The sequence below is a fragment of the Crinia signifera genome, chromosome 7, assembly GCF_055691185.1.
Source record: "Crinia signifera chromosome 7, ASM5569118v1, whole genome shotgun sequence".
NCBI classification, from domain to species: domain Eukaryota; kingdom Metazoa; phylum Chordata; class Amphibia; order Anura; family Myobatrachidae; genus Crinia; species Crinia signifera.
The window spans coordinates 181339912-181367786 of NC_139223.1; the positions used below are offsets into that span (position 1 = coordinate 181339912).

At 45.8% G+C, this 27875-nt stretch overlaps 1 protein-coding gene across 9 annotated transcripts in view; it reads right to left on the reverse strand.

Moving 5' to 3' along the window:
* The window catches only part of AGAP1 (ArfGAP with GTPase domain, ankyrin repeat and PH domain 1), a 346471-nt gene that overhangs the window by 15436 nt on the left and 303160 nt on the right, over positions 1-27875 (reverse strand). For 5 of the 9 annotated variants that reach the window (XM_083154566.1, XM_083154565.1, XM_083154567.1 and 2 more), the window contains 5 exons: positions 24548-24709; positions 16314-16388; positions 9802-9956; positions 8075-8165; positions 4631-4853 (listed from right to left, as the gene is read on the reverse strand). In XM_083154566.1, the coding sequence (XP_083010692.1) occupies positions 4631-4853; positions 8075-8165; positions 9802-9956; positions 16314-16388; positions 24548-24709 (706 nt within the window). The remainder of the gene's footprint in view (positions 1-4630; positions 4854-8074; positions 8166-9801; positions 9957-16313; positions 16389-24547; positions 24710-27875) is intronic. The other 4 variants (XM_083154568.1, XM_083154563.1, XM_083154562.1 and 1 more) reach the window with 2 other exon arrangements.

Consider the following 27875-nt stretch of genomic DNA (forward strand, 5'->3'; position numbering starts at 1 on the left):
GACCGCAGGGATCTATTTACTAAGGTGTCAGGGATCTATTTACTGAGCGGAGAGAGATAAAGTAGAAAGCGATAAAATATCAGCTCCTAACTGCCATGTCACAGGCTGTGGGGCAGGTGTATTAAACCTGGTGGAGATAAAGTGGAAGGTGAGAACACACCAGCCAATCAGCCCCTAACTGCCATTTCCACCATCTGATTGGCAGGGGAGAACGCACCAGCCGATGTGCTATTTTTGAAAAATGACAGTTAAGAGTTGATTGGCTGGCGCCTTATCACCTTCCACTTTATCTCTCTCCAAGTTGGTTAATTACAAGGCTCTCGTCATCACTATGTGCTGCAGGGTTAATACAATTGCCCCTGTGCTTGGGAAAAATGACAGTTGGGAGCTGATTCGCTGGTACTTTATCTCCACCCACTTTATCTCTCTCCAAGTTGGTTAATTACAAGGCTCTCGTCATCACTATGTGCTGCAGGGGTAACATTTTTGCTACCTGCACTTATTATATAATCTTACTATTCTGGCCTTCTATTAGAACCTACTTATTTTCTGCGAATCTTACAAGGACAACAAGCGGAGATCGGGATAATGGACGTTTCCATGACTGCAGTAAACACTCTGTAATTGGCTGGAGCGCTCGGGTGCATAAGTAACCATTACTAAACTTATCTGAGATGTAAATGCAGTTACAGAGCCCACAGAGGCTCCTGTCCTCCCTGATCGCTGCCTGGGCTTCATGGCTGGAGTAAGGGGGATACAAGCAGGAGCAGCCGGATGGAAGCTGGGGAATTGGGTCTCTTTTAAGGGCTTGGCGACACTTTTAATCAGCACTCATGCATTTTATAAGTGTGTGTAATTACCATGCACAATGTATGTTTTATACCCAAGGCGTGTAGGCTCTTGGCCGGGAGACGCTGAGCACAGGATACAGGCATTCTCCACTGTCTTGTCATTGTGAGTGGAGTCTAAACTTCACACAGTGAACATATGGGGATAGCGGCCCATATACCTACACACGGGTATATTCATGGTAGATGATGGGAAAGAGATTGGAGAGTGGTCTGCTGTAGATGGATGTATGCAGGGGTAGATGCAGGACTAGATGACCTCTGCTGGACAGATGGAGAACTAGGTGCATCAGTAATGAGATCAGGCTTCTGGTGGTGAGTCACTGGCACTTACATCCCTCCCAGTGCCCCTACTGTGTGCATGGTGTAGCGGAGATGCAGTACTTGCTCTAACGCCCTCTGCTGGACAGGTGGAGAACTAGGTGCAGCAGTAATGAGATCAGGCTTCTGGTGGTTAATCACTGGCACTTACATCCCTCCCAGTGCCCCTACTGTGTGCATGGTGTAGCGGAGATGCAGTACTTGCTCTAACGCCCTCTGCTGGACAGGTGGAGAACTAGGTGCAGCAGTAATGAGATCAGGCTTCTGGTGGTGAGTCACTGGCACTTCCTCCTCTCCCAGTGCCCCTACTGTGTGCATGGTGTAGAGGAGATGCAGTACTTGCACTGGTGCCCTCTGCTGTACTGATGGAGAACTAGGTGCAGCAGTAATGAGATCAGGCTTCTGGTGGCGAATCACTGGCACTTACATCCCTCCTCTCCCAGTGCTCCTACTGTGTGCATGGTGTAACGGAGATGCAGTACTTGCACTGGCGCCCTCTGCTGGACAGGTGGAGAACTAGGTGCACCAGTAATGAGATCAGGCTTCTGGTGGTTAATCACTGGCACTTACATCCCTCCCAGTGCCCCTACTGTGTGCATGGTGTAGCGGAGATGCAGTACTTGCTCTAACGCCCTCTGCTGGACAGGTGGAGAACTAGGTGCATCAGTAATGAGATCAGGCTTCTGGTGGTGAGTCACTGGCACTTACATCCCTCCCCTCCCAGTGCCCCTACTGTGTGCATGGTGTAGCGGAGATGCAGTAGTTGCACTGGCGAATGAATGAATTGAATGATGTGGGTGTTCCACCATAGGCTGCAAATGGATGTTTATGTTAGTCGTGCAGGCAAACCTGCCGTGCAAATGTGTGTGTGTGTGTGTGTGGGGGGTCGGTCATACCAGCTAGCGGCGTCTGGGGGACTCGGAAGGCTGCGAATTCGCAGCCTTGCCAGTCAACCAGAATAAGGGCCATGATGTAGCTGAGATGCAGGACTAGTACGACCCCTGCTGGACAATTGGAGTTCAAGGCACTGAATATAATAAAAGTGGGCTGTTGATGTTACGTCATTCGCTCTAGGCCCATACACACAATAGCGGTGGTAGAGTAAGCCACATCTTGGGGGAGATTGGATTCTGGGTGAGGAGCTGCTGCGATGTGTGGCTATACATATCACCCTATATTAGATACTCATCACCCTATAAGTGTTAATTCTAGCACCTTTAAACTTTCACAACCTCTTTTCTGCCTGGGGTGTGGCTCTCGGGTTTAGCGCACTGCAGCAGGCAGCGCCACCACCAGGCAGAAGAGGGGAACTACACGGGTTCTGAAAGATGCAGGAACACTACAATATGATCACCTCAGCTTTTTGTACTATGGAGATGACTATGCCTGTAATAGCTGAGGAGATCATGCCTGGCTAAATAGTTCTGCTGTAAGGTTCCTTTCCCAGAGGGATAAGGAGCGTCTGAGGAAATCATGAAAGAAGTGGGAGGTGGATGCTACTGTCCACCCAGGGACAAATGACCTGGTAACTACTGATGGTACATGGAAGGAGGACGCACATCCTATGCGGGTGATAACCACTGTGCGCCTCTCAGAAGTACATGCAGCACGTAGAGGTGAAGGCGGTAGAACTCCTTGTAACAGAAACCTCAATGTGTTACGGAGACCTGTTTGGATTTACAGATCATCCCCCAGCTGGGAAGATATGTGATTTTACTAAATGTTGTTCCCCACATCCATCTTCACAAGGACACTAAGGGGGTATACAATTAGTGGCAAAAAATTAACGGGAGAGAAAAATCAGAACTTTTTCGTGATTTTTTTTTACCAATATTATTATTTTTAGGCAACTCTATTATGGCGCCGGAAAAAAAATATCATTCTGTCGTGGAAACACAGTAAAATTGAAAACGTCTCGGAAAATGGGGGCTGCTCTCGGGGAGTTTGTTTTGCCTGCCCGAGGCAGGTGAATCAAAATCCCTGATAAGTGGTTTTTTTGGGCTGATTGAATAGAACCGGGCGAAATCATTAGCCACGAGAAAATATTGCTGATAATTGGATAGCGCCCCAAAGCCTCGTACGCACTAGGTGTTTTTTGGGCTCCTGAGCGATATTGTTCATTATATCGACCAGTGTGTATGCTTTGCCCGACAGGCAATGCGCACTCATGCGGGCCGATAATGACCCGCTACATTGCCTGTGCATGTACAGACGAAGCAGCAGATAAAGGAGGTCATGCTCTATAGCCCCTGACCCCCCCCCCCCCCCCCCCCAAGTGTGTAAAGTGGGCATACACTATACTATTATCTGGCAGATTATCTGCTGGATTTGGGTGATCGGAATGAAAATCACCATTTGGGTACTTGTTTCCTAGCACGGCGCCCATCGTATGCCATCGCATACCACTAATTAAGGTATGCGATGGGACCCGATTTTCGGGTAGTAAGACCCGCACTGTACAATTTTAATGTCGCATCGCATTCCATTACAATGGCATGCGATGCGATCAGACCTGATTTTTAATTGTACAGGCACCCTGATGGGTGATTACTATGTTAAATGCACCCCCATTGTTAACACCACCCCCACTATCAACCCGAAGTGTGGCGAACGCAGCGAGCGGCGGCGGTACGCGTCCTCTGACCTTTTCATACCCCCACTATCCACGTCGGCGTGGAGTTGATTCTATATAGTGTGGCGAGCGCGAGCCACCGAGCACGAAGTGTGGCGAGCGCAGCGGAATACATGTGAAGTAATCTGCATCCCCTTGAGGGGCTCGGTGGCTCGCTGCGCTCCCATGCTTCGGGCTCGCCACACTATATAGAATCCACTCCACGCCGACGTGGATAGTGGGGGTATGAAAAGGTCGGAGGACGCGTACCGCTGCGCTCACCACGCTTCGGGTTGGCGTTGATAGTGGGGGTGGCGTTAACAATGGGGGTGCATTTAACATAGTAATCACCCATCAGGGTGCCTGTACAATTAAAAATCGGGTCTGATGGATACGATGGCATAAGATGAAAATCGTGGGCGCCGTGCTAGGAAACAAGTACCATCATTTGTTCCCTAACTCTGGAAAATGGACAAAAACTGGATATTCAAACTGATATAACCAATTGGCCCGATCAACAGGTTTTGCCCATTTTCCATTGTTAGGGGGCAAATGATTGAGTAGAGGTTACCAGGAGGAGGTTCTCCAAATGCGAGCTGCCCCTTTAGTCTTGGACACATGCTGCAAGCACCATAGGTCACCGTAAGCATCCGGATTACCATCTACGTTCCCTGCTCGGGGGCACAGCAGCCTACACTGAAGACACATGAACTGATGCTTTGTTAAGTGAAGACAACAATCACGTCGTTACCCAACAATAAGAGACAGCACAAATTTTGACACCATCAGGAAAGTTCTGTAGCATCATTCGGTCACATTTCTCTCTTAATACATTAGCAGTGACACTGACCTGGGGCTTTCTGAACATGGCTTCACATGCCCTTGACTGCTCCCTTCCCACACGCCGTTCGCCAGCTCGTTCCCAATGGCTGACATGACTTTTATGAGCTCGGGCGGCCAGTCGTCGAGGACCAAGGAACGGACGCGGGATAGATGGGTCCCCAGGTTACGATGAATCCCAGAACACTCTATACACATCAGAGCTCCGAGGTTCAGGCTGGCCCAGTCTGGGTCTGTGGGTCAGAGAGGGAGGGAGGTAAGAGTTGGCACACACGCTGCTGCAATAACAAAGGGTGTTTCTCCCTCTTGTAAGTAGGGGGTGAGAGGAGAATAGGGACATGGGCAGCTGTGTTAGCGTCCACTGAACCTGGGGCGAGGGGAATGAATCACTGTCTGCTTGAATGTATAAAACAGTGATTTTCAACTTGCTGCACTCTAAACAAGATTTGTGAAGGTAAACCATCCGATCCCCACAGGGAAAAACATATTGGCCCCCCACAGGAAAAAAACAAAACAACCATTGGCTCCCACAGGGAAAAAAAACATTGGCCCTCATATGGAAAAACAATCACACTGGTTCCCACATGTAACAAAAATACAATACATTGGCCCAGACCTGAAAAGAAGAGACCAGTGAATAACAGTTGAACTGGTGGTGGTGGCTGTAAACTGGTGTGCACATCTCTTGCTCTGGCGGCACACTTGAGAACAGCGCAAGCTCTCTAGCGCGCCACGGCACAGTGGTTGAAAAATGCCGGTATAAACCCCCCCGTATAGCTAAGCGAGAGGGCTGATTCTGAGATATAGGCAAATGCAGAAAACATGATAATGCTGCCGCTGCCCTCATTAGCATTTGGACGCACACCAGCGGCTGCCAACAAGGATGTAGGTCGCAGAGCAGTTGAACAACCCACAACTAAACCGCTAGTGGCAAATCTGTAACCGCCGTGACCATCTAGGTACCTGTGCATTACAACTTGGAACCACAAGCAGACTGCCGCTAAATGTGACGGGTTTGCGGGCATGTTTGAATAAGGCCCTTATTTCAGAATATGACTGTGTAACCCCCACCAGGTCTTGCAAACACTCCTACAGGTCAAGCTTTAGGTCCATTATGGTGGTTTGGACAAACTACAATTTTTTGGGATAAACGCCACAGACTCCCAATAAAAGTGGCTGCAATTTATTCCAACACGGTAAAATAATGTCTTTCGTTTAACGAACTGTCATTTATGAACAAAGAAGCCGTCAGTTCTAGGTATTCCCTTTATGTATTAAGCAAGAGGTCTACTAACCTGAATGGTAATGTCTCTGCCATAGCCCCGGAGTTAGCGGCAGACAGGGATCAGTAATTAGAAAAGGACTTTCTTACTAATGGCAAGTCTGTGGCTCCCTAGCAAGATCCATTCCAGACCCATTCAGGTCAATTTACTCAAGCTTGTAAAAATTAATTGAGATGTTGACCATAACGACCAACCAGATTCTGTCATTTTCTATGATGCAATAGAGAAATGATACACTACAAGTCCCAGCATGCCTTACCACAGTTTTGCTATTATGGAAATGCTTATGGCAGCCGTAGGCCAAAAGTAACTGAGAAAGTTTGCAAAAAATATTAAACGAAATAAGCGGTGTGTATTTATCATCCTTCGGTTACGTAGTGAGGGGCAGGATTTGTTTCTGTTCCACAGGGGTGGCTTTTATCTATGGGCTGACAAAAAGAAAACAATCCCCCCAAGTTTAAGTTAGTCTTCCCGCTTAGCGTTAGTGAGCCAGATGCAGTTCATGACCACACTGGCTACACGTTGACTGTCAGTGACTTCCTATTGGAAGTCCTAGCTGTCAGTCACAGACACTACAGACAGTCCCTTTGGGAAGTGTTCTGGGACTGCCCAGTGCAGCAATGCACACGGGTGCGGTTACAAATAGTCAAAGTGATGGATAGATGTTATCTCCAAAGTGGAACAAATTTAAATACACCTGAGGTGCCGGGAATGTCAGAGGTGAAAGCGGTCCTGTAGGGAGAATTGGCAGTGGAGGGCCAACACGCAGCTTTCTGTGTCCAGTCGGGTGGATACCGCTAGCACCGTCCTCCGCTCTGGGTATCCCTGATTTGAGAAAGCCACCCTGTGTGTACAGCGAAACGCTTATCCAAAGGGAAATCCTCCACACAGGACACACAGCTGGAAGCCTCCCAGCCAGCCCAGCTAGCAGACAAGACCAAGCAGCTGATCTCAGCCGCATTCACCAGGTGCTTCAAGTGAGCGGCTTCAAGTGACAGCCGGAGCCCTCCCGGCCCCCTTTAGTTGTATTCACATTTGTTCCACTTTGGAGGTAACATCTATCCATCACCTTGACTATTTGTAATAGTGGGGAAATGTTTTTCTTTTTTTGATTATGCCCACCCCGGGTGAAGAGGGTCAAGAGAAGTCTCCATCTTGTGGTAGGGTTCGGCCTGGGTAGCCTTGTACCAACTAGTATAATTCCCAGTTTGGGACAAAGATTTCAGGTTGGTGGTGCTCCCCTGAGTCCAAATGCAAATACAAACAGACGGGAGGAAAAGAAGACTCTTTTTGTGGGGCAATCTGTACATGTAAAGCGTGCCCCACAAAGAGAGTCTTCTTTTTCCTCCCGTCTGTTTGTATTTGTAACAGCACGCGTGTACATTGCTGCGCTGGGCAGTCCTTCTACATCTGGACTTGCCTATTATCCTATTAGGGAACAGTATTGGAATTCGAACTAGAGGATGTCCACATGTTGAGTACATTTTATATGATCTCTTATAGACACCTCTGGGAGGTGATTTATTGGTATTATTTCATGTTCCACGGTGTATGTATTTGTTTGTAATGAATTACATTTTACGTATTGTTTTGTACATGCATAGTAATACATTGTGTATTTTTTTTTGAACACGTCCATTGGTATAGTGTATTTCTGAGCGCCCCACGTTCCTTTTTTTTATTTTCAATTCTTGGAGGCTAGCATCCCTTCCAGTGGTGGCAGCTGGATTACATCTCACACACCACGTTCCCTAGCGCCTAAGACCTTTTCCCTATTCGTTGCAATAGGCAGAGAGCTGGTATCAGGTAGGAAGCCACTCCTTGCCATTTGCCCAGCCCTAGACGGCTTGTATGGGCTGCAGCCAAAGCATTTAAATTGGCTCATTGGGTGCCATGTAGTGATTGGGGTCAGATGAAATAAGTCTACTAAGATGGCTTCCTCCTATAGTATGAGAGGCAATCGCCATCACTGCGAAAGGTAAAATAATGCACTATTGTTAAACCTCCATTGAACAATGCCACCTGTGGTGAAACAATAGTGACAATAGTAGTGAATATCTCGGATGACAATAATTCCTGCGGCTGGAGCAATCAGAGGAGGCTACCCAACGTCTCACTGTGTGTAGGGGAGAAGAGGGCTCATCTTGGGGTCTCTGGAGATATATACTTACTCTGTGCATCACAGTCCACACAATGGGAGTTTCCTGGCAGGTTGCGAATCGACTGTAGAGCTAAAGCCTCATTTTGGCTGGTGAGACGGGACTGAGAGAGAGGGAGAGAGACGGAGGATGTTGGGTCAGACAGGAGTAAGATAAGACTAACAGGTACATCAAAGGTAACAGCTGCAATTAAGAAATAATCCCACAGTGTATGAGCAAGTGTGTCACTGTCAACCTAGGGTATGTCGAACATTCTTAGGGGTCAACCAACAGAGACCAGATACAGTCTAAATATGGCCGCCTGTGTCACTGCAACTGCATCTTTAGATGTAGTGGCTGCACGTGGCTTGCCCACGCCTGACAAGCTTCCCCCAATACTACCCAGAACCGATAGTCTCACCTCCTCTGCAGATGTGACCGTTCCCTGCTGAAGGTGCCATGCCTGCTGTAAGATCAGCAGTCTAGTTAGTAGCAGCCAAGTCCTTGGTTGCATGGAAGGGGGTAGTCTGGGCTTGGCCGGTAAGACCTTGCCTCGCACTGTTTGTACCCTCTCCCATGTCCACTTCCTCAGCCAGCTGGTTTGGGTCACAATTATTTATTATATGTCTTATTCCCACATTCCCCACGGAGTTCCCCCAAAGGGTGCGACTAGCCGTTGCTGCAGTGTTTAGAAACCGGCAACATCACCTCTTCTCTCCAGCCGTCCAAATGCCCAATTGAAACACAAGTGCTCGCTACACTATGGGGTAGTGAACACATTTGCGTAAGATCCCCGGCCCCGCAGATATGGCCGGGTGCAATGATTCACCCGAAATTGAATCCCTCCCTTTTGTACTATTCCTAATTATTATGTGTCGCTTTTCTGCTCCCAATTGTTAATATATATATTTTACCTTTACTCGGTTTATCCTGTTTTATATATTTGCAGTGTATGGCATTAGGGACGTGTGTGGAAAATTATATATAACCACTAATAAAAATAATATTATACAACACGGGAGAATAAAATCGATAGAAGGAACCAATCGTAATGTCACTATCAATGAAAAAAAACATATAGTGAATACGGAAAATCGTTAAAACCGATATCTCCGCAATCGATTCCCGTCCCTAGCTATAAGGCAGGCATGGCCAAACTGTGGCCCTCCAGCTGTTGTAAAACTATACATCCCAGCATGCCTTGCCATAGTTTTAGCATTCCCTAATAGCAAAACTATGGCAAGGCATGATGGGACTTGTAGTTTCACAACAGCTGGAGGGCCATAGTTCGGCCATGCCTGCTATAAGAACAACTTACTGAAAGATATAATATAAAAAAGAAAAGTCACTGTTAATGAGACAGATCCTCGGGTTTTACTCCAAAATAATGCGAATGTTCCTTTGCCATAGATCATTTACAATTAGACATTCCCCATTTGTACAGTTGTCTACATACTATGTACATAATAGCATTCATTGTAGCACCCGCCATCTTTGAAAACCCATGCAGTTCCTCTTCCCTGCCTGGGGTGTCCCTGTCTGCTGTAGTGCTTCTAGCACAGTGTGGTCTGTATATCAGCACTGATATGCAAACCAGACCTGTGCTAGAAACACCACAGCAGACAGTGACACCCCAGGCAGGGAAGAGTAACTGCATGGGTTTTCAAAGATGGCGGGTGCTAGAATGAACACTACATAATTGTAGCAAAAATAAAAGTTTGGAAATTGTGAATCTGTACATTACCATAGTAATTCATTACCTTGTTCTTGCTGCTTTCACAAGACTGTAGACTGGCGAGGATTTGGCTCTCTATGGCCTGAACCCAGGCATCCCTCTCCTCGTAACTGGTGGCTTCAAAGTGCCAACTCTGGCCAGTCAGAGACACAATAATGAACTCAAAGTTCTCCTCTTGTTCTGAAACATAGCAAGGATGGGGGAAGATGCTTCAATCAGACAACGGGGCATAATCACTACCCAACGCGTTTCTCCCAATGCCCTACTAGGACTTCTGTGGCTGTATGATCTGCCATAGCCCTTCTTTCATACTACGATGGTCTAATCCTTCCCCCAAATGATATCCAATTAACCAATGACTGATTTGGATATGAATGAAAATATTTACTACACAATATTTCAGTGATTTGCTTGTTTTGAATCATTTTTTTTGTATTTAACTAACTGAACGATGCAGGTGATCAGCACAACAACAAATGGATGCTTAACACAAGGTGACACTAGCAGTTTGTAGCAACACGAATGCAAACATTAAGGCTTTTAGCTTTCAGATGCACTGCGCATAGGAAGATCAGGCTGTACAGTGCACACTGACGGCAGCCATGGCTGTAGGTGGTCGCCTTAGGGGTCCTGTGATATAAGCCAAAAACAAAATACATTGCAGGGTATAGCCTGCACTACCACTGATCACCATTCACAGATATCGATGGGTTTCTGGAGTTTATTAGACATTCAAAAATGTGATTTCAGGAGGTTTGTTCTCTCCTAAGCGCGGTGGATTTCCTGCCTGTACTGATGGACATTATAGCCAGCCACTGACACAGCAGATCAGCCACGTGCTGCACGTACAATGCAATGTCTAGCCATAGCAAACACTACATATACTAGGGGAACGTCGCTAATAACAGAAGACCCATTGTATTGTATCTTAGCGTCAGAGGCTGAATCCCGAAGGCCGTGCTCTGAAAAGAAGGCAGGAGAGTGAAACACCAAGTGCACAATTTGGGATTAAATATCAGTTTGAGCCACGTTAAATTGCGGATCTCACTAGATTAGCCTGTCCGCCGCCGCTGTATTCTGGGATGAGCCCAAATTGCGCTTGGGGAGGTTTGTCAGGTGATCGCGTGTAAGATCTCTCTGCCCTGGTGCTCCGATCACACTCTGGTCTGTATCTCAGCACTGAGATACAGACCAGAGTGTGGTGTGCTAGAAACACCTTAGTCAGAGAGACACCCCAGGCAGGAAGTAAGAATGGCGCTGGACAGCTGCAGGGTGCTATTATACGGAGCACTCCTCCCCTCACCATCACCAGCCTCCTTCTGTTCATCTCAGCCTATGAAAGGTGTCGCTAATGTACAACACCAGCACACTATCGAATGAACATACAGGACGCATGCAGTTCTGCTAGCATATAATAGTGTAACTGGGCAGCAGCTGTGATACATGTACATTCATAGCACACTGCTTACATGGGGAGCATTCAATCAGTATACACCCAACAACAGCCACACATGGCAACAGATAGGCACACAGATACAATGGGAAACAACATGAGCCGCACAGCACACTAAATAAGTAGGAAGGAAATGGAAAAACAAACCGGGGGTAATTCATAAAGCATCAGCCGGGCAGGGTGAGATGAAAGGGCGAAATAAAGGCCTCAATCTGAGCACGTGCGGAGGTTTGCGGAACAGGTGCTTGACGCAGAGCTGACAACTGCATGAGCGGAGGGTAACCCGGGGGATACATGGGGGACATGTCTATGTGTAAGAAGAAAAGCATCCCCCCCCCCCAGCACACTGAATGAGATCAGTAACCAGGATGTAAATCTACATGGTAATAGAATTCAGAGACCTTGGTTACATACATATTGCAAATATACGGAAAGCCCTCAAGAAATGTGTGCCTAACCTTGCTCAGCAAGCTAAGGGTTAACGGCTTCCCCAGGGTGGAGCAACACGGTTTCGCCAGGTTCCGCTTCAGCAAGCAGCGATGGAAGAGGGACGCAGGAACCCGAGTCGTTTGCACAAACCTTGGCCGAATATTAAGGCACACGGGTAAATAGGTTAGAGATACAACCCCAACCTGGGAACCCATTATCCAGAACAATCCAAAAACAAAGGGTCTGATTCAGACGTGTTCGCTAGGGTGCGTGTGATAGCAACCTAGCGAACAGGTAAACGCTGCCCGCTGTCTGTCCGAAAGTCCACCCCCCCTCGCCCGGTGCGCGAATCCCATCGGTAGAACGCGAGTGGATGTGTATAGGAACACATCCCCTGGCATGCGGCCGGAAGGAGGGAAAGGAGTTCTACAGCCTTCGCTCTGAAAAGTAAATCCATACTTACGTTTCAGATGCCCCCATCAGCCCCAAGCAGGCCCCGCCTGCATTCTCAGGGGAAAACCCAGCCTTTTAATGGGGGCACCTATAAACCGCTGGGCGCTCCCCTGCTCCAGCCCCCAGCTCGCCCCCTTCCCTCCCCTCACAGTGCGAACGCCCCCGTGTAAGTGTGTGCGCCCCGAAGACCTTCACACAAGGGGTTTGACAGATCTGAATAGGCCCCAATGTGTTTAATATAAAAAAAAGGTACATGTTTAGTTTCAGGGCGGCAGCATTGCCGCGTGCTACTTCCGGGTCTGTTACCCCTTGCGGGGCTCGCCCACGCTGCGGGCTCGGTGGCTCCCTACACTATCTAAAATCAACTCCATGCCAATGTGGATAGTGACTTTCTTTTAGAAAGTGTGGCGAGCGCAACCCGGAAGTAGCGCGCGGCCATGCTGCCGCCGGGAAACTAAACAAGTTAAAAAAAAAAATAAGGTTATTAATTGTGGTCTCTGTGCGGAGAAAAACTTTTTGAGGAAGGGAACGCTCTAAGCAATGTCAGGGGGGGGGGGAGGCAATTCGTAATTAGGTTCCTATATTTTAGTCATTGTTGTAAAAATGATTGGGGAATGGGGGGGGGGGGGGGGGGTAACCCCTTAATCTTGAAAGCAATATCCATATCATCCCCAGTAACATATCCTATACCGGCACATGCCTGATTTCTACCAAAAGGGAGCAGTAAAACACGATTAATACCCTTTATTATCATTACCAGCAATGTTGCGCAGTTTGGGCACTTTGTATATACGGAGGAGCCCTAATGTTACTTCCACCCATAGCCCCGTAACCCCTTTATCATCTCTGTGCACTTCCCCATAGGAATCTGTGTAATAGATGTTGCAGGTTCGGCATGAAGCTCATTTTGCGGCTCCAGCAGAAGGCACGAGGGGTTTACAGACTAATTAAAAGAAGGATCTCTCGGGTTACATTAGTGCGCGCCAAGTGACACGATGACACAAGGGTGTGAATGTCAGGAACATCTCTCCCAGACAATAAACAGCTGGAGGCTGATATAAGGAATGCGCACGCTGGCAGGGAGAGGGTTAAAGCCACTGGGAGGCAGAGCTGGAAATCTTACATAAATAAAAATCCAATCTTTTATTAAACAAAAGCCGGAGTGACGTGTCCCCATCCAGCAAGTCAATTTGTGACCCCTGACCTCTCTGACCTTTAACAAAACGGCAGCCTGCGCATGCAAATGGCGTCCGCCATCAGAGCAGCGGTGGAAAGGCGGAGGGGGGTTTAAGGCTCGGGAACGAGAGAAAGACGCGGGAGAGCGGAGAGGGGGGAAAACAAAAAACAAATTAAAAAGCTGTTACTTAAATGTCACAGAACACAATTGTTTCTGGCTACAGATCATTACACCTTATACGAATGCATTAAACAGACACACATTATATATATATATATATATATATATATATATATACACACACATACACGGACAATTGTATATGCTTTATTTATGTAATGTTTCTTTATGACATGTATGTTTTTACATACGCAAGCACACGCTTGCCTGAACCCCCACGGAATCTAATACACAAAATGGACCAATAGGACAATACACATATATAAAGCAAGTATCCCATACAGGGACAGTTACTGCATGTGTGTGTAATGTGTACGGTCATCTGGCACCCTATATACTACAACCTTCCCTAGCACTACAGACAAATAATACCGCTTTCAGATCGTAGCAGCGAACCGTCAATATTGACGGTTCACTGACGTCATGTGGGGGCGCGGCGGAGCGTCGGCGCACCATCGGGGGGTACGGGAAACGGGTCGAACAGTTTAACCCGTTCGCACTGCACAGCAATGAACCTGTAAGAACTCTGCTTTTTACCCGGTTCGTATTGGCGTGTTGCTACCAATTAGCTGTAACCGGTAACCCCTTTCACATCGCACTATTTACCGGGTCAAACCGGCAAGAAACCGGCTTGTACCCGGTAATTAGCTGTGAAGAGAAAGGGGTATAAGGGTATCCAGCCATTAACCCTTTCAGTGCCAACATTGCTGTGTGCGATCTGCAAAATATCTGCTAAAAAAAAAGCCAGTGCCGCTTACGACGACTGTTCTTTTAGTATAAATAATTACCAATACGGCCAAGTCAGTTATTTTACGTGTAGGTAAATATTGCTCCCAAAAACAGAACAGTCGCTGTGCGCGGGGCTGGCTTTTTTTAGCGGATATTTTGAGGATCTCTAATAGCAACGTTAAAGGGTTACATCTACCCTATCTAGGTCGACAACTATTAGTCAACAGTCAAAATGTCATCATGGACAAATCGACACAATCCGACACAATCAAAAGGTCAACAAAATCAGAAGGTTGGCACAATCAAAAAAAGTAGACACAAAAAAAGGCCAATGTAAGTTTTTCCTGATCCCCCCCCCCCAAAAAAAAAAACTTGTCCAGAGTTGACCATTCACGTGGACATACAGACTGTAATAGTGTACCGAACCTGAAGCATGGCGAATACAGCGAGCCATGCGAGGGAAGGCGGTACACTTACACAGTCTCCACGTCGACCTATGTCGACATAGACACAAAACTCATGTCGACCATTGGATTGTGCTGACCTCTTTGTCCATGTCTATAGCTGTCGACATTTTGACCGTTGACCTAGACATATTGTAGATCTAATATACCATAACCACAAATAAGAGGTACATATAATAGAATACATGCAACCTTACAAGGCCAATCCTTTCATTGTACCCAATGGCTACTTCCACATACATCTATAATGGTAAAACAATAGTTCGGCATGTTCCTTTCCAATGATTAAACCTCGGACCTGTCAGTGATTATTAACCCTTTATGAACGTCACCACAATACAGTCTACGCAATCAATGTTATAGTATTGTCCTTTTAAATGTACAAGAGGTCACAAAGGGTTAAAGCGTGTCAGACTGCTGTAATGTACAATAGGTGACATGTAGTGATTACTGCTCTCACTGCACATGGTCACAAACCCGTTCATTCATGGCATGCTCCGGGGTTAAAGGTATCCTAATATAGGGCCTTATTCTAGTTCACTTTTAGAGGCAAATTCCTTCTTAGCTGGACAAAACCATGTGCACTGCAGGTGGGGCAGATGTAACAGGTGCAGATAGAATTAGATTTGGGTGAGTTATTTTGTTTCTGTGCAGGGTAAATACTGGCTGGTTTATTTTCACACTTCAATATAGATCTCGCTTTGAAGAAAACCCCACCCAAATCTAATTCTCTCTGCACATGTTACATCTGCCCCACCTGCAGTGCACATGGTTTTGTCCAGCTAAGAAGGAATTTGCCTCTAAGAGTGAACTAGAATAAGGCCGATAGACTGATCATCATTACTGCAGGGCATGGTAACCTGTATATTAGATGTCATCACAAAACATTAACCCTGACTCCAGGGTTCCGACATATAAGAAACTCTGCTACAGAGGACTGTCAGTCTCTGTAGCCATAATATACTTTAATGGACAGGAACAACAATTTGGGGGTGGGAGTGTCTTCGGATGGGGATCATTAGGACTCAAATCAGTTTTGAATGTACTGCTAAGCTAGAACATTTCAAGTCAACAAAATAAAAAAAAATAATATAAATAATACCCTACACTACAATGTATTTTTCATGACAATATATACATATATACATATGTATATACGCTCCTATGTAGTCTCTCTTTTCATGTCAACACAGTAAAATGCATGAATAACTATATAAAACATGCACTAGGCTGTAATTGTCTATATAAAGGATGCACACTAACTCACAATAGGGAAAAAATAGCAGTATGTAGGTTTGATCCACCCATTTAAGGCTACTATACTGTATGAACTGTCCAAGTACTCATAATGTATGCTCTTTGGTTATTGCAATGGAAGACTGACGCAGGCGTTATGCATTAATCGGCAGATGAAAAACAAAACAAGTGCGAAGAATCTGCCGCTAGCTAAATATGGCCAATCCGTAACACACACCCACACCCGCACGGATGTCCTGGAAATGGGATGAGAGAAGCGGAAGGACATAGAACACAAAACAGGAGAAGCAGTGCAATCAATGGGGAATGGGGGAGACATGCAAATAAAGTAGGGGGGGGAGCACATGCAGAGAGAGCAGGGACAGAGGGGGTCCTCAGTGTGGGGCACGTGTTACCTTCTGTGTTGGCGTTGCTGCTGTAAACATTTCGCAGGCTGCCAACACGGTTTAGTTTCCATGCTTTGCGTTTAGCTGCATCCAGAGAGCAGAAGGGAAGGAGAAAAAGAAAATAAATGGGGAAACAGAAAGGAGAGAAGGACAGAGAGACAGCGGGGCCTTGGGGTTGGCAGGAGGATTGTAATAAGCAACCTACCAGTGCTATGCGCACACTAAACAAGCCTTAAAACCTCACAACCTCGGAATTCCGCAGACCCACAGATCAGATCTTATCTCCTGAATAACTTGTAAACACAGGTACATACACACGTCTGTACACACATTCATACAATATGTATTTGTACGTACTGCGTTAGAACATGTGCCGCTTGTGTACTGCGCTAGAACACAAGCTGTCACACGCAGGGTAAAGGCGAGCAATGCTGCTAGAGCAAATCAGGAACACACAATACGCTGGTTGTTGTGTAAAACACGTATGTGCGCTACTCACTGCTTATAACATGGTTGCAGAAAACAATCAAACAAAATGGTGGTTTGGGAATTTGCGCACTAAAGGTTGAGAAAACCTGAATAATATGCCTGGTTAGCGCTATGTAGGCATTGTGGAGACGTAGACGGAAAACGAGAGAAGAGGTGGTGGTACAACATGACGAGGTATGGAAAGGAAGCATATGGAAGTCAAACAATGGCAAATCGATACAAGGAAGTGAATGGATTTGGGAAGGTCCAAAGAATTTAAGGGATGAAGGTGGAAGTACAGGAAGTCAAGGTACGGGGCAGAGGTGCAAGGAATATTAGATACGTGGGCAGGTTTAGGGAAGAGTAGAGATGGAGGAAGACAAAGTATGGGAAAGCAGAGGTGAAAGGAAAACAAGTGATTGAGGGGGTGGAGATATGGAAGGAAAGAAGTTGAAGGTTGGGAACATGCGCATAAGGAAATCGATGGACAAATCCTTAGGCTGTGGTGTGGTATAAGGAAGATGAGGTATATGGGAGCTGAAGTTTAAGGAAGTCAAAGGATGGGGAAGAGGTACAAAGAATACTAGGAATAAGGGACTGGCACGCAGACTACAGATGTATGTGTGGAGGTACAAGGAAGACAAGGGATGGAGGTGGAGATACAAGGACGACAAGGGATGGAGGTGGAGATACAAGGAAGACGAGGAATGGAGGTGGAAGTACAACGAAGAGGGATAGAGGAACAAGGAAGATGAATGTCAGAATTAGACGGAAGACAATTGATGGAGCACAAAGAAGTCAAAGGATGAGAAGACCAGTATCAGTAATTCAAGATGGATGGTGGATACAAATAAGCCAAGAGATGGGGTTAGGTACAGCAAAAGGCAAGAGAAGGGGCAGAGGTACAAGGAAAATGAGGAATGGAGAGAAGGTTAATATGAAGGTGAAAATATCTGATAAAAAGAACTAGGAATTTTATGGTGTGTACACACGGTGAGATTCCCTTGCTATTCGACTTAAGATTCGAGTGATATGCAATCTTTGCTATCACTGTACTTTTAACATACAATTCATACAATCTGCATTAGATTTGCACTATATAGTCATTGCTGCCCTGTTTATCTGGGTCTCGATTTGTGCTGTCATGGGAGCGCGCATCTGGATCGCAAGGTAAAAAACCTGTGCGATCTGCTTACGATCTGCATGCGATTTTGACTACATAGTCAAAATCTAATGTCAAATCTCACCGTGTGTACACAGCATAAGAGATCAAGTTAAATGAAGTCAAGAGATGGGGACAAAGATATTATTGATTATAAGATGACGAGCAATGAGGGGGGGGGGGGGGGCGCCTACAAGGGAGAAAGGGTTGGGGTGGAGGATCCTTTGATGGGTAAACAAGGGAAGGTGGTTTTGGAGGTACAAGGAATGTGAGGATTGGGAAGTGTAGGAACAAATAAGTTGAGCAATAGGGTGAAGGTTGGAATCACAAGGAAGTCTAATTATGAAAGATAGGTACAAGAGATACAAAATATGAGTGCTGAGATACATGAATATGAAAGATGGGTGGCGGAGGACAGGGAAGACGAAAGATGGTAGAGAAGTGGCGGAGGTACAAGGAAAACGAGGGATGGTGGGGGGTTACAAGGAAGATGAGGGATAATGGGGCGGAGGTATAAGGAAGAAAAATAAGGGTGTAAAGTAATAAGGAAGATAAAGAAATAAGGGTGAGGAGGAAGATGAGGATGGGAATATAAACTTAAAGACAAGGAGTACTGGAATTTGGATGGGTGTTGAATTAGGGATGGTGGGTACACAGATGTTAAGTGCTAGGGACAGTGAGAGGAAGGCCATAGGGAGAGGAGGAGACAAGGAATAGGATGAAGCGGCATGGCAAGGGAAGCAAGTTATGGGGGCGGAGGTACAAGGAAAGCACGGTATAGTGAGAAAGAAGATTACGGTATGGGGAGTACAAGAAATATGTAGAATGTGGTGAAGAAGTTGAGAACTAGGATGATGGACGGGCGACCGAAGTACAAAAAGATTAGGACAAGATGGAGGTAACAAGGAATACCAAAAATATGGGCGACATTATCCTCTAAGTACAAACTCATGAATACACATACAGTATGTAGGAGGATATTAAATAGGCACAGCTGTCATTATTTTGAACCTATTCATAAAGTTAAAAACTCAAAATAAGCACCGTAATGACACAAAAGATAGCAAAACATATAGACAAGAGACTAACTATGAGTAAGAAAGGTAATTCACACCTTAAAGATGCTCATACTGTTCTTTATACAAGACAGAAACACATAACATTCTCAGTATAATACAAATGCACCCCGATTGATCTTAAATGAAGACACACAAAGTCCTGTGCATAATAGATCGGGACTCTGTGCTCTGTGTATAATACGGATAGACATGCTGGCTGGCGCACAATAGATGTAAGACACCTTTGTGTAGTATAGAGATACACTAGGGGAGTGCAACTATGTTAAACATTGCTGAACAAGTGCAGATTATAAAGAACATTCCGGCTTTTATATGGATGATGAGGTCGTTGGTTCACTCATCTTGTTTATGCCACTTGTGTTAAAATATAAACCAGTTTGGCCCTTTAAAAATGAAGTTGACATTCTTGAATTACGGGCTCTGTATTCTGTAAAATGTAATTACAAGCTCCGTTATGGAGCAGTTCACTGTGGCACCTCAGAACGCAGAAATCAATGAGCGTCGCCCTGGTATTCCAGTGATCTCCATACTCCGTGATTGCATTGAAAGGTGTGTGATCATGTACAGGTGCACGGTGACCACACAGGGATGTCCAGGTGCACAAGCGATAGGACATGGGACTCTGCACATCCTATGGGCACAGAGGTTTGAGGAGGATCACATTTCAAAGGGTTAATTAGAGGGCTTTACGTTTACTGAGGAACTGTGATCAATGAAGCGCTGGAGCCTCTGCAGATGCACCGTCCCCATCACAGGATGCCAGGAAATATTTAAGGGACAACCTATATGTAGGTCTATGTGCATCTATTGGGAATGGACAAGGTAGCTCGATGAAGACCTGTTCGCTGTTTTTCTTCTACTGCGCATGTGTATTGTCCGCAATGTGCATGTGCTAGGTCAGGTGACGAGCGCCTTCGGCAAATTTTTCTTGCAAGGTGCTCACAACCTGACTGACAGGGGGTGGGGGCGTTGGGGTGGATCCCCAGCGTTTCATGAGCGTGCCCCAAAAAACGGTAGGTGTGCGCAAGGAAACGCTGGGAGTGCCCGGTCAAACGCAGGCGTGTTTTTGACTGCTAGGGGTGGGAGCATCACGGCGGCGCCCGTCTGGAAACGGCTGCTTTGCTTGCAGCCACCGAGTCCTGGGCTACATGGTGGCTGTGGGCCCCAGTGACAAGAGGAAAAATCATTTGATGGCAAGTAAAGTCTTCTCTGATCCAACGCATGTTAATGGATGTGTACCAACATCTGTTCACAGCCTAGCAAACCCCTTCCTAAGGCGGGATTTCGCAGGGCAGGGGTGGCAGTTACCCGATTGTTGGGTTCCGAACACTCACTAGATGTATTAACGCATCGCTTAGAAATGAAGCATGGATCGCTATGTGTGTATGCCTGCAAGTGACCTCGATGCGCAGCCCAGCGCTTCACCATCGCCTGACTAGATTTTGACTACATGAAAGTCAAGATCGAGTCAGATCGCCAGTGTTCTAACCTAAGCACACTGGTTAGCACAGATCGCCCATACACACATCGCTCGATGATCCAGCCGCCAGGAAGTGGCCATGGGCGATTTCCCTAGCCTACACCGCTCACGCAAGCTAGTGATGCTCTTTACGAACTGGGATCCCCCGAACGTTCTTTACGTATACACATGTTTAGAGACCAAGAACATAACATTCTGCCTACTGAATATATAACGATTATTCGATATCACGGCATGCTATCTGTTATGTTCTATTTTAAATGATAAACCTAATAATTTTTTAATAAACAAAGAAAGACCGTCAATCCAGATTAAGGACCGGTGGCGAGGTAGAATGTTGTTCGTGAAATGATTGCGTTATCTAATGTGGCCACCCAGGTGCGTGGTATAACTGGACATCGCTCTCGCCCCTACCTCTCATTCCAGCTATCAACCCTCTTAAATGGCTTATGTACACCTGCCCAATTTCTATTTCTTCTCATCTTAACTCTTTGCAATTGGGCTTCTGCCCTCTATAGACCACAGAGATTGCCCTTTTTTTACGTGAAAAATGTACTAAAGGCTTTATCGAAGGGTCCCTACTTACCCTCCTCCACCACCGTCATTTGTTTAATTGTTTTTTAACACCCTTATGGGGGCTATTTAATCCGGGATCCCAGGCCGTTTTCGCTCCACAAAAACTCTACAATGTTCCGGCTGCCGAGTGTCGGAAAGTAGGTGCGTCGGTGAAAAAAGCTGCGGATTGTCGTGAAACGGCTGTGAATTCGACTATACGTGGCCGTTTCCGACAAAATAGATCTGACTTATTTTAAAGTCGATCTGTTTTGTCAGAATCTGCCTATGATGCTGTCGGAAATGGCGGAAATAGCACCCAAGATTGAATACCCCCCCCCCATAGGGGTAAATTTTCGAACGCTTTTAAAACTGAAAAGAGCAACCAGTCAAATTCAGTCTATCATTTCTCGATTATATCCTAGAAAATGAAAGGCAGAATCTGATTGGTTACTATGGGCAATATCATCTCTTTTCAGTTTTAGAAGCTTTAATAAATGAACCACTTTGATTGTGAACAACCAGTGTTCTCCCTGGTTCACCCCCTTTTTTATTTTTAGATTATTTTCTTATTTTTATTAATATTCCTTCAGCGCCTCTTCATCACTACACCTCTTGCTGTCTTTAAATTGCTGCTCTTCGTTCCTTTGCCCACCCGCTACCACCTCTACACCGATGAGAGACAAATCTGTTTCTCCACCTCTGACCACTATCCTTTTGTCCCAGCACAAATGTCACCCAGCCATGTACACCTGGATAGCTTAAGGATACCTAAAGTTTAATAGGGGTGATTAAAGTAGCAAAGAGGTTCTGTAGTAGCTTATCATCTGTTTATGATTTCACATCCGGTTTAGGGTAATAATCTTGACATCATGTGATTTTTCATGTAATTGCTGTTTTGTGCTAGTAAATAAAGGAAGCAAACGTCGACGTAAACTTGGGTCCAATAGGTTCAAAGTGGAGATCATAATCTTTCCAACTACCCATCTGCCTCATGGTGGCCAATATCTATCTATCCCCCAAGCCTGGATGTCACTCCACAATATTCAGTCCATTGAACAATCAAACAGGTCCTGATATGCCCCCGTTCTCATGGAGGACATTACTCTAATCCATTATCTTGAATAACTCAACCTCCTACAGGCTGGACTTCCCATGCTACTATCCACCCTGAAGGCCATCTCATACCACATCCACTGCGCCACTCTGACAATTCTTGTATTGGTTCTCCTGTTCCAAGAAAACACAGTTGAAACCCAGCTTCGAAGCCCTCAACCAGCTCCACTGCCCTCTTCATGCTTCTTCTCCCCCTCTCTGAGCACTACTGCCTCCAAGACTTCTCGTGTTCTACCTCACACTCATGGAAACCACTTACCCTACCGGACCAGAAATTTCCTACACAACATACAATCTCATTGCCCACACACTCCACTAACTCTCATAGCAATATTCTGTCTCACTAGAATGTAAGCTCTCAGGACATATCCCTCTCTAACCTTTGTCTTACGTCCGCACCTCCTTTTTGCAACTACAGGTTTGTCATATCTACAAATAAACAGTGATAATAAAACAGTTGCTACCTCAGGCTACATTCAGCTAAAAAGGTATTAAGGTAAATATGGAAGACCGGTGGAGGGAATCCCGGCACGGGCAAGATAAGCATTCTTACCTTCCCCCAGCCCCCCACCAACCCTCACCACAGCCTAACCCTACCCTCCTAGCAGCCTAACCCTAATCCCCGTATCCTACCGCCTACACCTATCCCACCCAGCCTGCAGCCTAACCTTCTCTCCCCGCAGCCTAAATCTAAGTCCCCCTTAGTGGCTAAACCTAACCCCCCCGCCTAACACAAGCGATCCCTGCGTATTCTGCCATTGGCATCCTCACAAATGTCTGCAGGGATTCCGGCATTCGGAACACTGGGATACTGAATGGAAACCCTTGCCAAATAGTGTAGGACAGAGGTTCCCAAACGCGGTCCTCAAGGCTCCCCAACGGTCCAGGTATTAAGTATATCCATGCTTGGCCACAGGTAACTTAATTAGTAACTCGGTTGGTCTGATTTAACCATCTGTGCTGAGCCATGGATATAACTAAAACCTGGACCGTTGGGGTGCCTTGAGGACCGCGTTTGGGAACCTCTGGTGTAGGAGATGCCGGTTTGGCATAGCCTTATGGTACACTGGTCACATACTTCCAATTCAAAGTGAGGGCTATAAAATGTGATGCAAAAAAGCAGGTAATGAGACATGCACAGTATAAAACCTCAAAATATAATCAGACCCAAAAGGCCTCTAGGAGAAATTATTGTCAGAGAAGTCAACATAAACTTGGGCAACACCGTGGTTGGGAACATGCACAGAGAGAGGACTGCAGAACATGCCAATATATTGGGCAGTATTCAATGAGCATTTTGGCGATGTGCAGCGAATCCAGTTTAGGATTCGCTGCACATTCGCCACGTTCCGGAGCCTCGTCGGCTCCAGTATTCAATGAGTCAGGGGCTCCCTGCCCCTGACTGGCGAATTTTAACTCCTGCGGCGGATGCCGCAGGGAGCCTGAGGACGGCGGCAGGCAGGGAGATGGAAGCCTGCCCCAGAACGTTTGTGGGGGGGAGGTGGGCTCCCCGGGTGCCAGGCAGCACAGGCTGCCCCCCGGGGTTGCCAGCAGGGGACCGGGTATATATTCACTACACCCGATCATGCATATGTAATGATCGGGTGAAGTGAATATATGAATATCTAATGAGCGGCTCGGCTCCGGCCCCCTGCTGGCTGGTCTGTGTAAAAAATTATATATATATTTTATATATATATATATATATATATATATTAATTAAATATATATTCATGTGCTTACAGCACATGAATACAAATAGCATGCCCCTCCTCAGAATAAAATTCCTGATTTTTTTACACCAAATGTAAAAAACAAAACACTTTATTTTAAAAGTTCACATTTCATTTCACCATAAAAAGATAGCGATTGCTACTCGGTGAATCATGGCGAAAAAAACCTTGAAACGTATTCGCCATCTGGTCATTGAATAGGGTGATTCACCGTTTTAGTCAAAAATTCGCCTTACAGCACAAAATCGCCATAAAAACCTGGCGAATCAGCCTCATTGAATACCGCCCATTGTCTGTGGAAGTCAACTGGTATCTTGGAGCAATACAAATATACAGAAATATACAGTTTGGGCTAAAAAGGGCAGAAGAAGTCACAGATACAAAGTAAAGAAATACAGAGTCAACTCTTCTAGTCAGGGATTATACAAGGTGGTAGTATGCACCAGTGCCTATACTGGGATAAGGGAGTACCAGCACAGTAGTATTACATGCAGAGCAGCTTTGCAGAACATCAATTAGCAGTAACTGTGATCTCAATCACTGAATTCCAGGAGGCCCCTCTATTCTGTACCAATCAGCAAAGTTCCATGAAGGAGAAGAAGTATATTGTGTACAAACAATGAAGTAGAGCAGAAGAAGAGGGAGTGTCTGACCTTCAGCCGTGCTGGAGAGTCCGTCGGCCTTGAAGTTGCTCGTACTCTTCTTCCGCCGGTGTTTCTTTCGATTGGCATGCGGAGATGGCGGTGGATCCAGTTTGGGGCTAGTGGTACTAGAGATGCTAGGACTGGAACACACAGAGTCACCCAGGCCAGTGTCTGCAATGTAAACACAAGCAGAGAGAACGCTCAAACACGGGCGGGGAAACAATGCCCCTTAGAGCATTAGGAATGTAAGGCATTATCTGAATTACGGTATTGTCCCCTGTTAGTTAGGCTACCGGCCCAAAAAGTGCTAGGAGTTATTCTGAATGAAATCCATTTGCATGCAGATAAATGGGAAAGAGGGGAAAGTGCCCCGGACACAGTCAGCGATTGAGTTCCGGGTGAGGGGAGTTGGACTAAAAGTAGCAGTAATGTCCCCGGTTAGCAGCAATGTCCCCGGTTATGCATCGAATACGCTAAAAAGAAATCATTTAAAATAAGTGTTTAACTCGTATGGCTCTGGAGGCACTGAATATATTATATAAAATACTATAATGTGTACACACGGCGAGATTCCTTTGCTGTGTACACACGGTACAATCCAGCATCAGATTTTGACTGCAGATCGCACAGGCTTTTACCTTGCGATCCCGATGCTCGCTCCTCGGAAAGCACAAATTGAAACCCAGACAGACAGGGCAGCAATGACTATATAGTGCAAATCTAATGTAGATTGTATGAATTGTATGTACATAGTACAGAGATAGCAAAGATTGTATAGTAAGTTGGATTGCAAGGGAATCTCACCGAGTGTACACACCATAAGATTCGATTATTATGCAATCTTTGCTTACTCGTGCTATTTACATTGTGCTATTTACATAGCACAATTCATGCTATCTACATTCAGTCTGCACTATAAAGTCATTGCTGCCCTGTCTATTTGGCTTTTCGAATTCAGATGAACGGGAGAGCGCACATCGGCATTGAATCGGGATGGAAAGTTTAAAAATATGTTCGATATCCATTCGATGTCTATTTTGACTACATAGTCAAAATCCAAGGGTAAATTGCCCCGTGTATACACACCATATCTCTATTTCCGGCTTGACATGTAAAGTAAGAACAAGTCGTTTTTTTAATGAAAAAAAAAAACCACTTAAAACTTGTGTCGACCTTTTCCTTGTCGACCATTAACTCGCCGAGCTTTTGCTTGTGTCAACCTTTTGTAAATGTCGACCTACACTATGTTAACCTATTGCCAGTCGACCGAATCCCAGTTCTAGGTTAGGTCAATGTTTGAGCTGGGATTTGTCCTTTGACATTTTAGACACCTGACTCTACAGCGGGGATCTGGTCTTAGGTGATCAACTGAAACTAAGGCGGCTGGAGCTTCTGCTGGTGCAGATTCGTCTTGCTGCCGACCTGTGAGACTAATGTGTCTCGTTGCCGTTCTATGCTGCCGTATGGGACTATCGGTCTGTGACCGTGGGTAGAACACAGCGTCAAACAAAACATGATACGACATTCGTGCAAAGGTCAATAACCAACAAGCTGCTGTGTATTAATCCGCCAGACGAACTGTACTATAACTGTCCGACATTTTAATAAATAAAAATAAATATATGTATTTTAATTAAAACAGAAGTTATTCACAAAAAAAGCAGTACCCCCCCCCCCCCCGCACCCCACCCCATCCACTCAGCCATACACCCAGAGCTACTAGTCGTTATGCAGCCGGATATGTAGAGTCCTACTGTACATTCAACTTGCATATTGCAGTTCCAACCTTATTAGATCTCACAATAGACATGAAAGAGATCTGAGGATTAGACTGATTTTTTGCAGGGATGAGTAAGGGGGACGCTGAATGTGTCCGACACACAACGGCCGCGGAAGAATGGAACAGCTTGCTCATAAAACAATGAGAGATGAACAGAAAGCAACAAGAAAAAGCTGGCGGACATATAAAAGGCGCGGAGAGGGAGGGGATGGGAAGGAGAGACTCGGTCCCATCCAGACTCCTCTGCCGCCTCACTTTTTTTTTATTTTATGGATATCATCTCACACCCTCCGTCCCTATTTTATTGCCATTGTAAGAATGGGTCCCACCCTTCTCCCAAAATATTCCCCTCTGCCGCGGGCCGCAGCTTGGCGCTGCTCAGCGCTTGTGATGAGTAAGAATAATATAACGTTCTCATAAATTCCAGTGCAGCGAAATGAGCCCTCCGAGTGATCACTGCCGTCACTGGCCTGCGCTCAAGGACACACATAACTTACTGTACGTTCCTTTAGCTTCAGCGCAAGTGGAATATGTGGCAACTTATCTCAGCTGACAGGATACCACATATCGTTCTAGCAAAGCCCCTTATACTATATGCTGCATTGCAAAATATCCCAATCAGGCAATGCATCACAAGCTACGGATTGGATTGCGGGCTGCCTATTTTATGTGCCCTTTTCAGGCTACGGTAGATGCAGCAGTATGGGCACATTTGTATAAATCGCTCTCTGTATCAAAGAGGGAACAAACCGGGAGCATGAGGTAGCGATGCCAGGTACTCTGCAAACTGCAAAAATAATCGTTGTAGAGATGGAGCCTCCCTCATCTAGCCATCTCTGGATAGCCATGGTGAGGCATGGCTCACCAAGGCCTATTGTTCCCAGCTGCAGTAAAATGCGTAGAACAATACAGTAGGGGATTAACATTGGATTAAGTCTGACAGCTCTGGCTCGCTTAATCCTATTAAAAGGGCTAGATGAGGATGGCTCCATCTTTATGATATTAATGTGCTGAAAATGATAGGTGTTAGCACCTGAGGCCTTATTCTGGTTCACTCCTTCTGGCAAATTCCTTCTTAGATGGACAAAACCATGTGCACTGCAGGTGGGGTAGATGTTACTTGTGCAGAGAGAGCGCAGTGCACAAGGTTTTGTCCATCTAAGAAGGAATTTACCAGAAGGAGTGAACCACAGTGGAAATAATAATACAACAATGTTTAAGAGACTTAGTACTGAGCCACCAAATTCAACTTACAATTCCTGCTTGACCGGAGTTTTGGAGTGGGTGTGGCCAGAACCTGTAGCCAATCACATCATCACAACGCTTAACAACAGTCATAGCATCTCTGGAGAAAGGAGAGCTGATAGGCAGTGACCTATCCCTCTCAGATCTTCAGACCGGAACCAACATTTAACCCGTGTCAAAACCTTTTTCCTTAAACCCAAAGTGTTCCAGAAGGTTCTATGTTGTCAGTTTGCAATATTTTTACTTTTATTCCAAACTAGCTAGAGAAATAGCCACAGAAATACAAACATGTATTTGTCCAGCTGACAACAG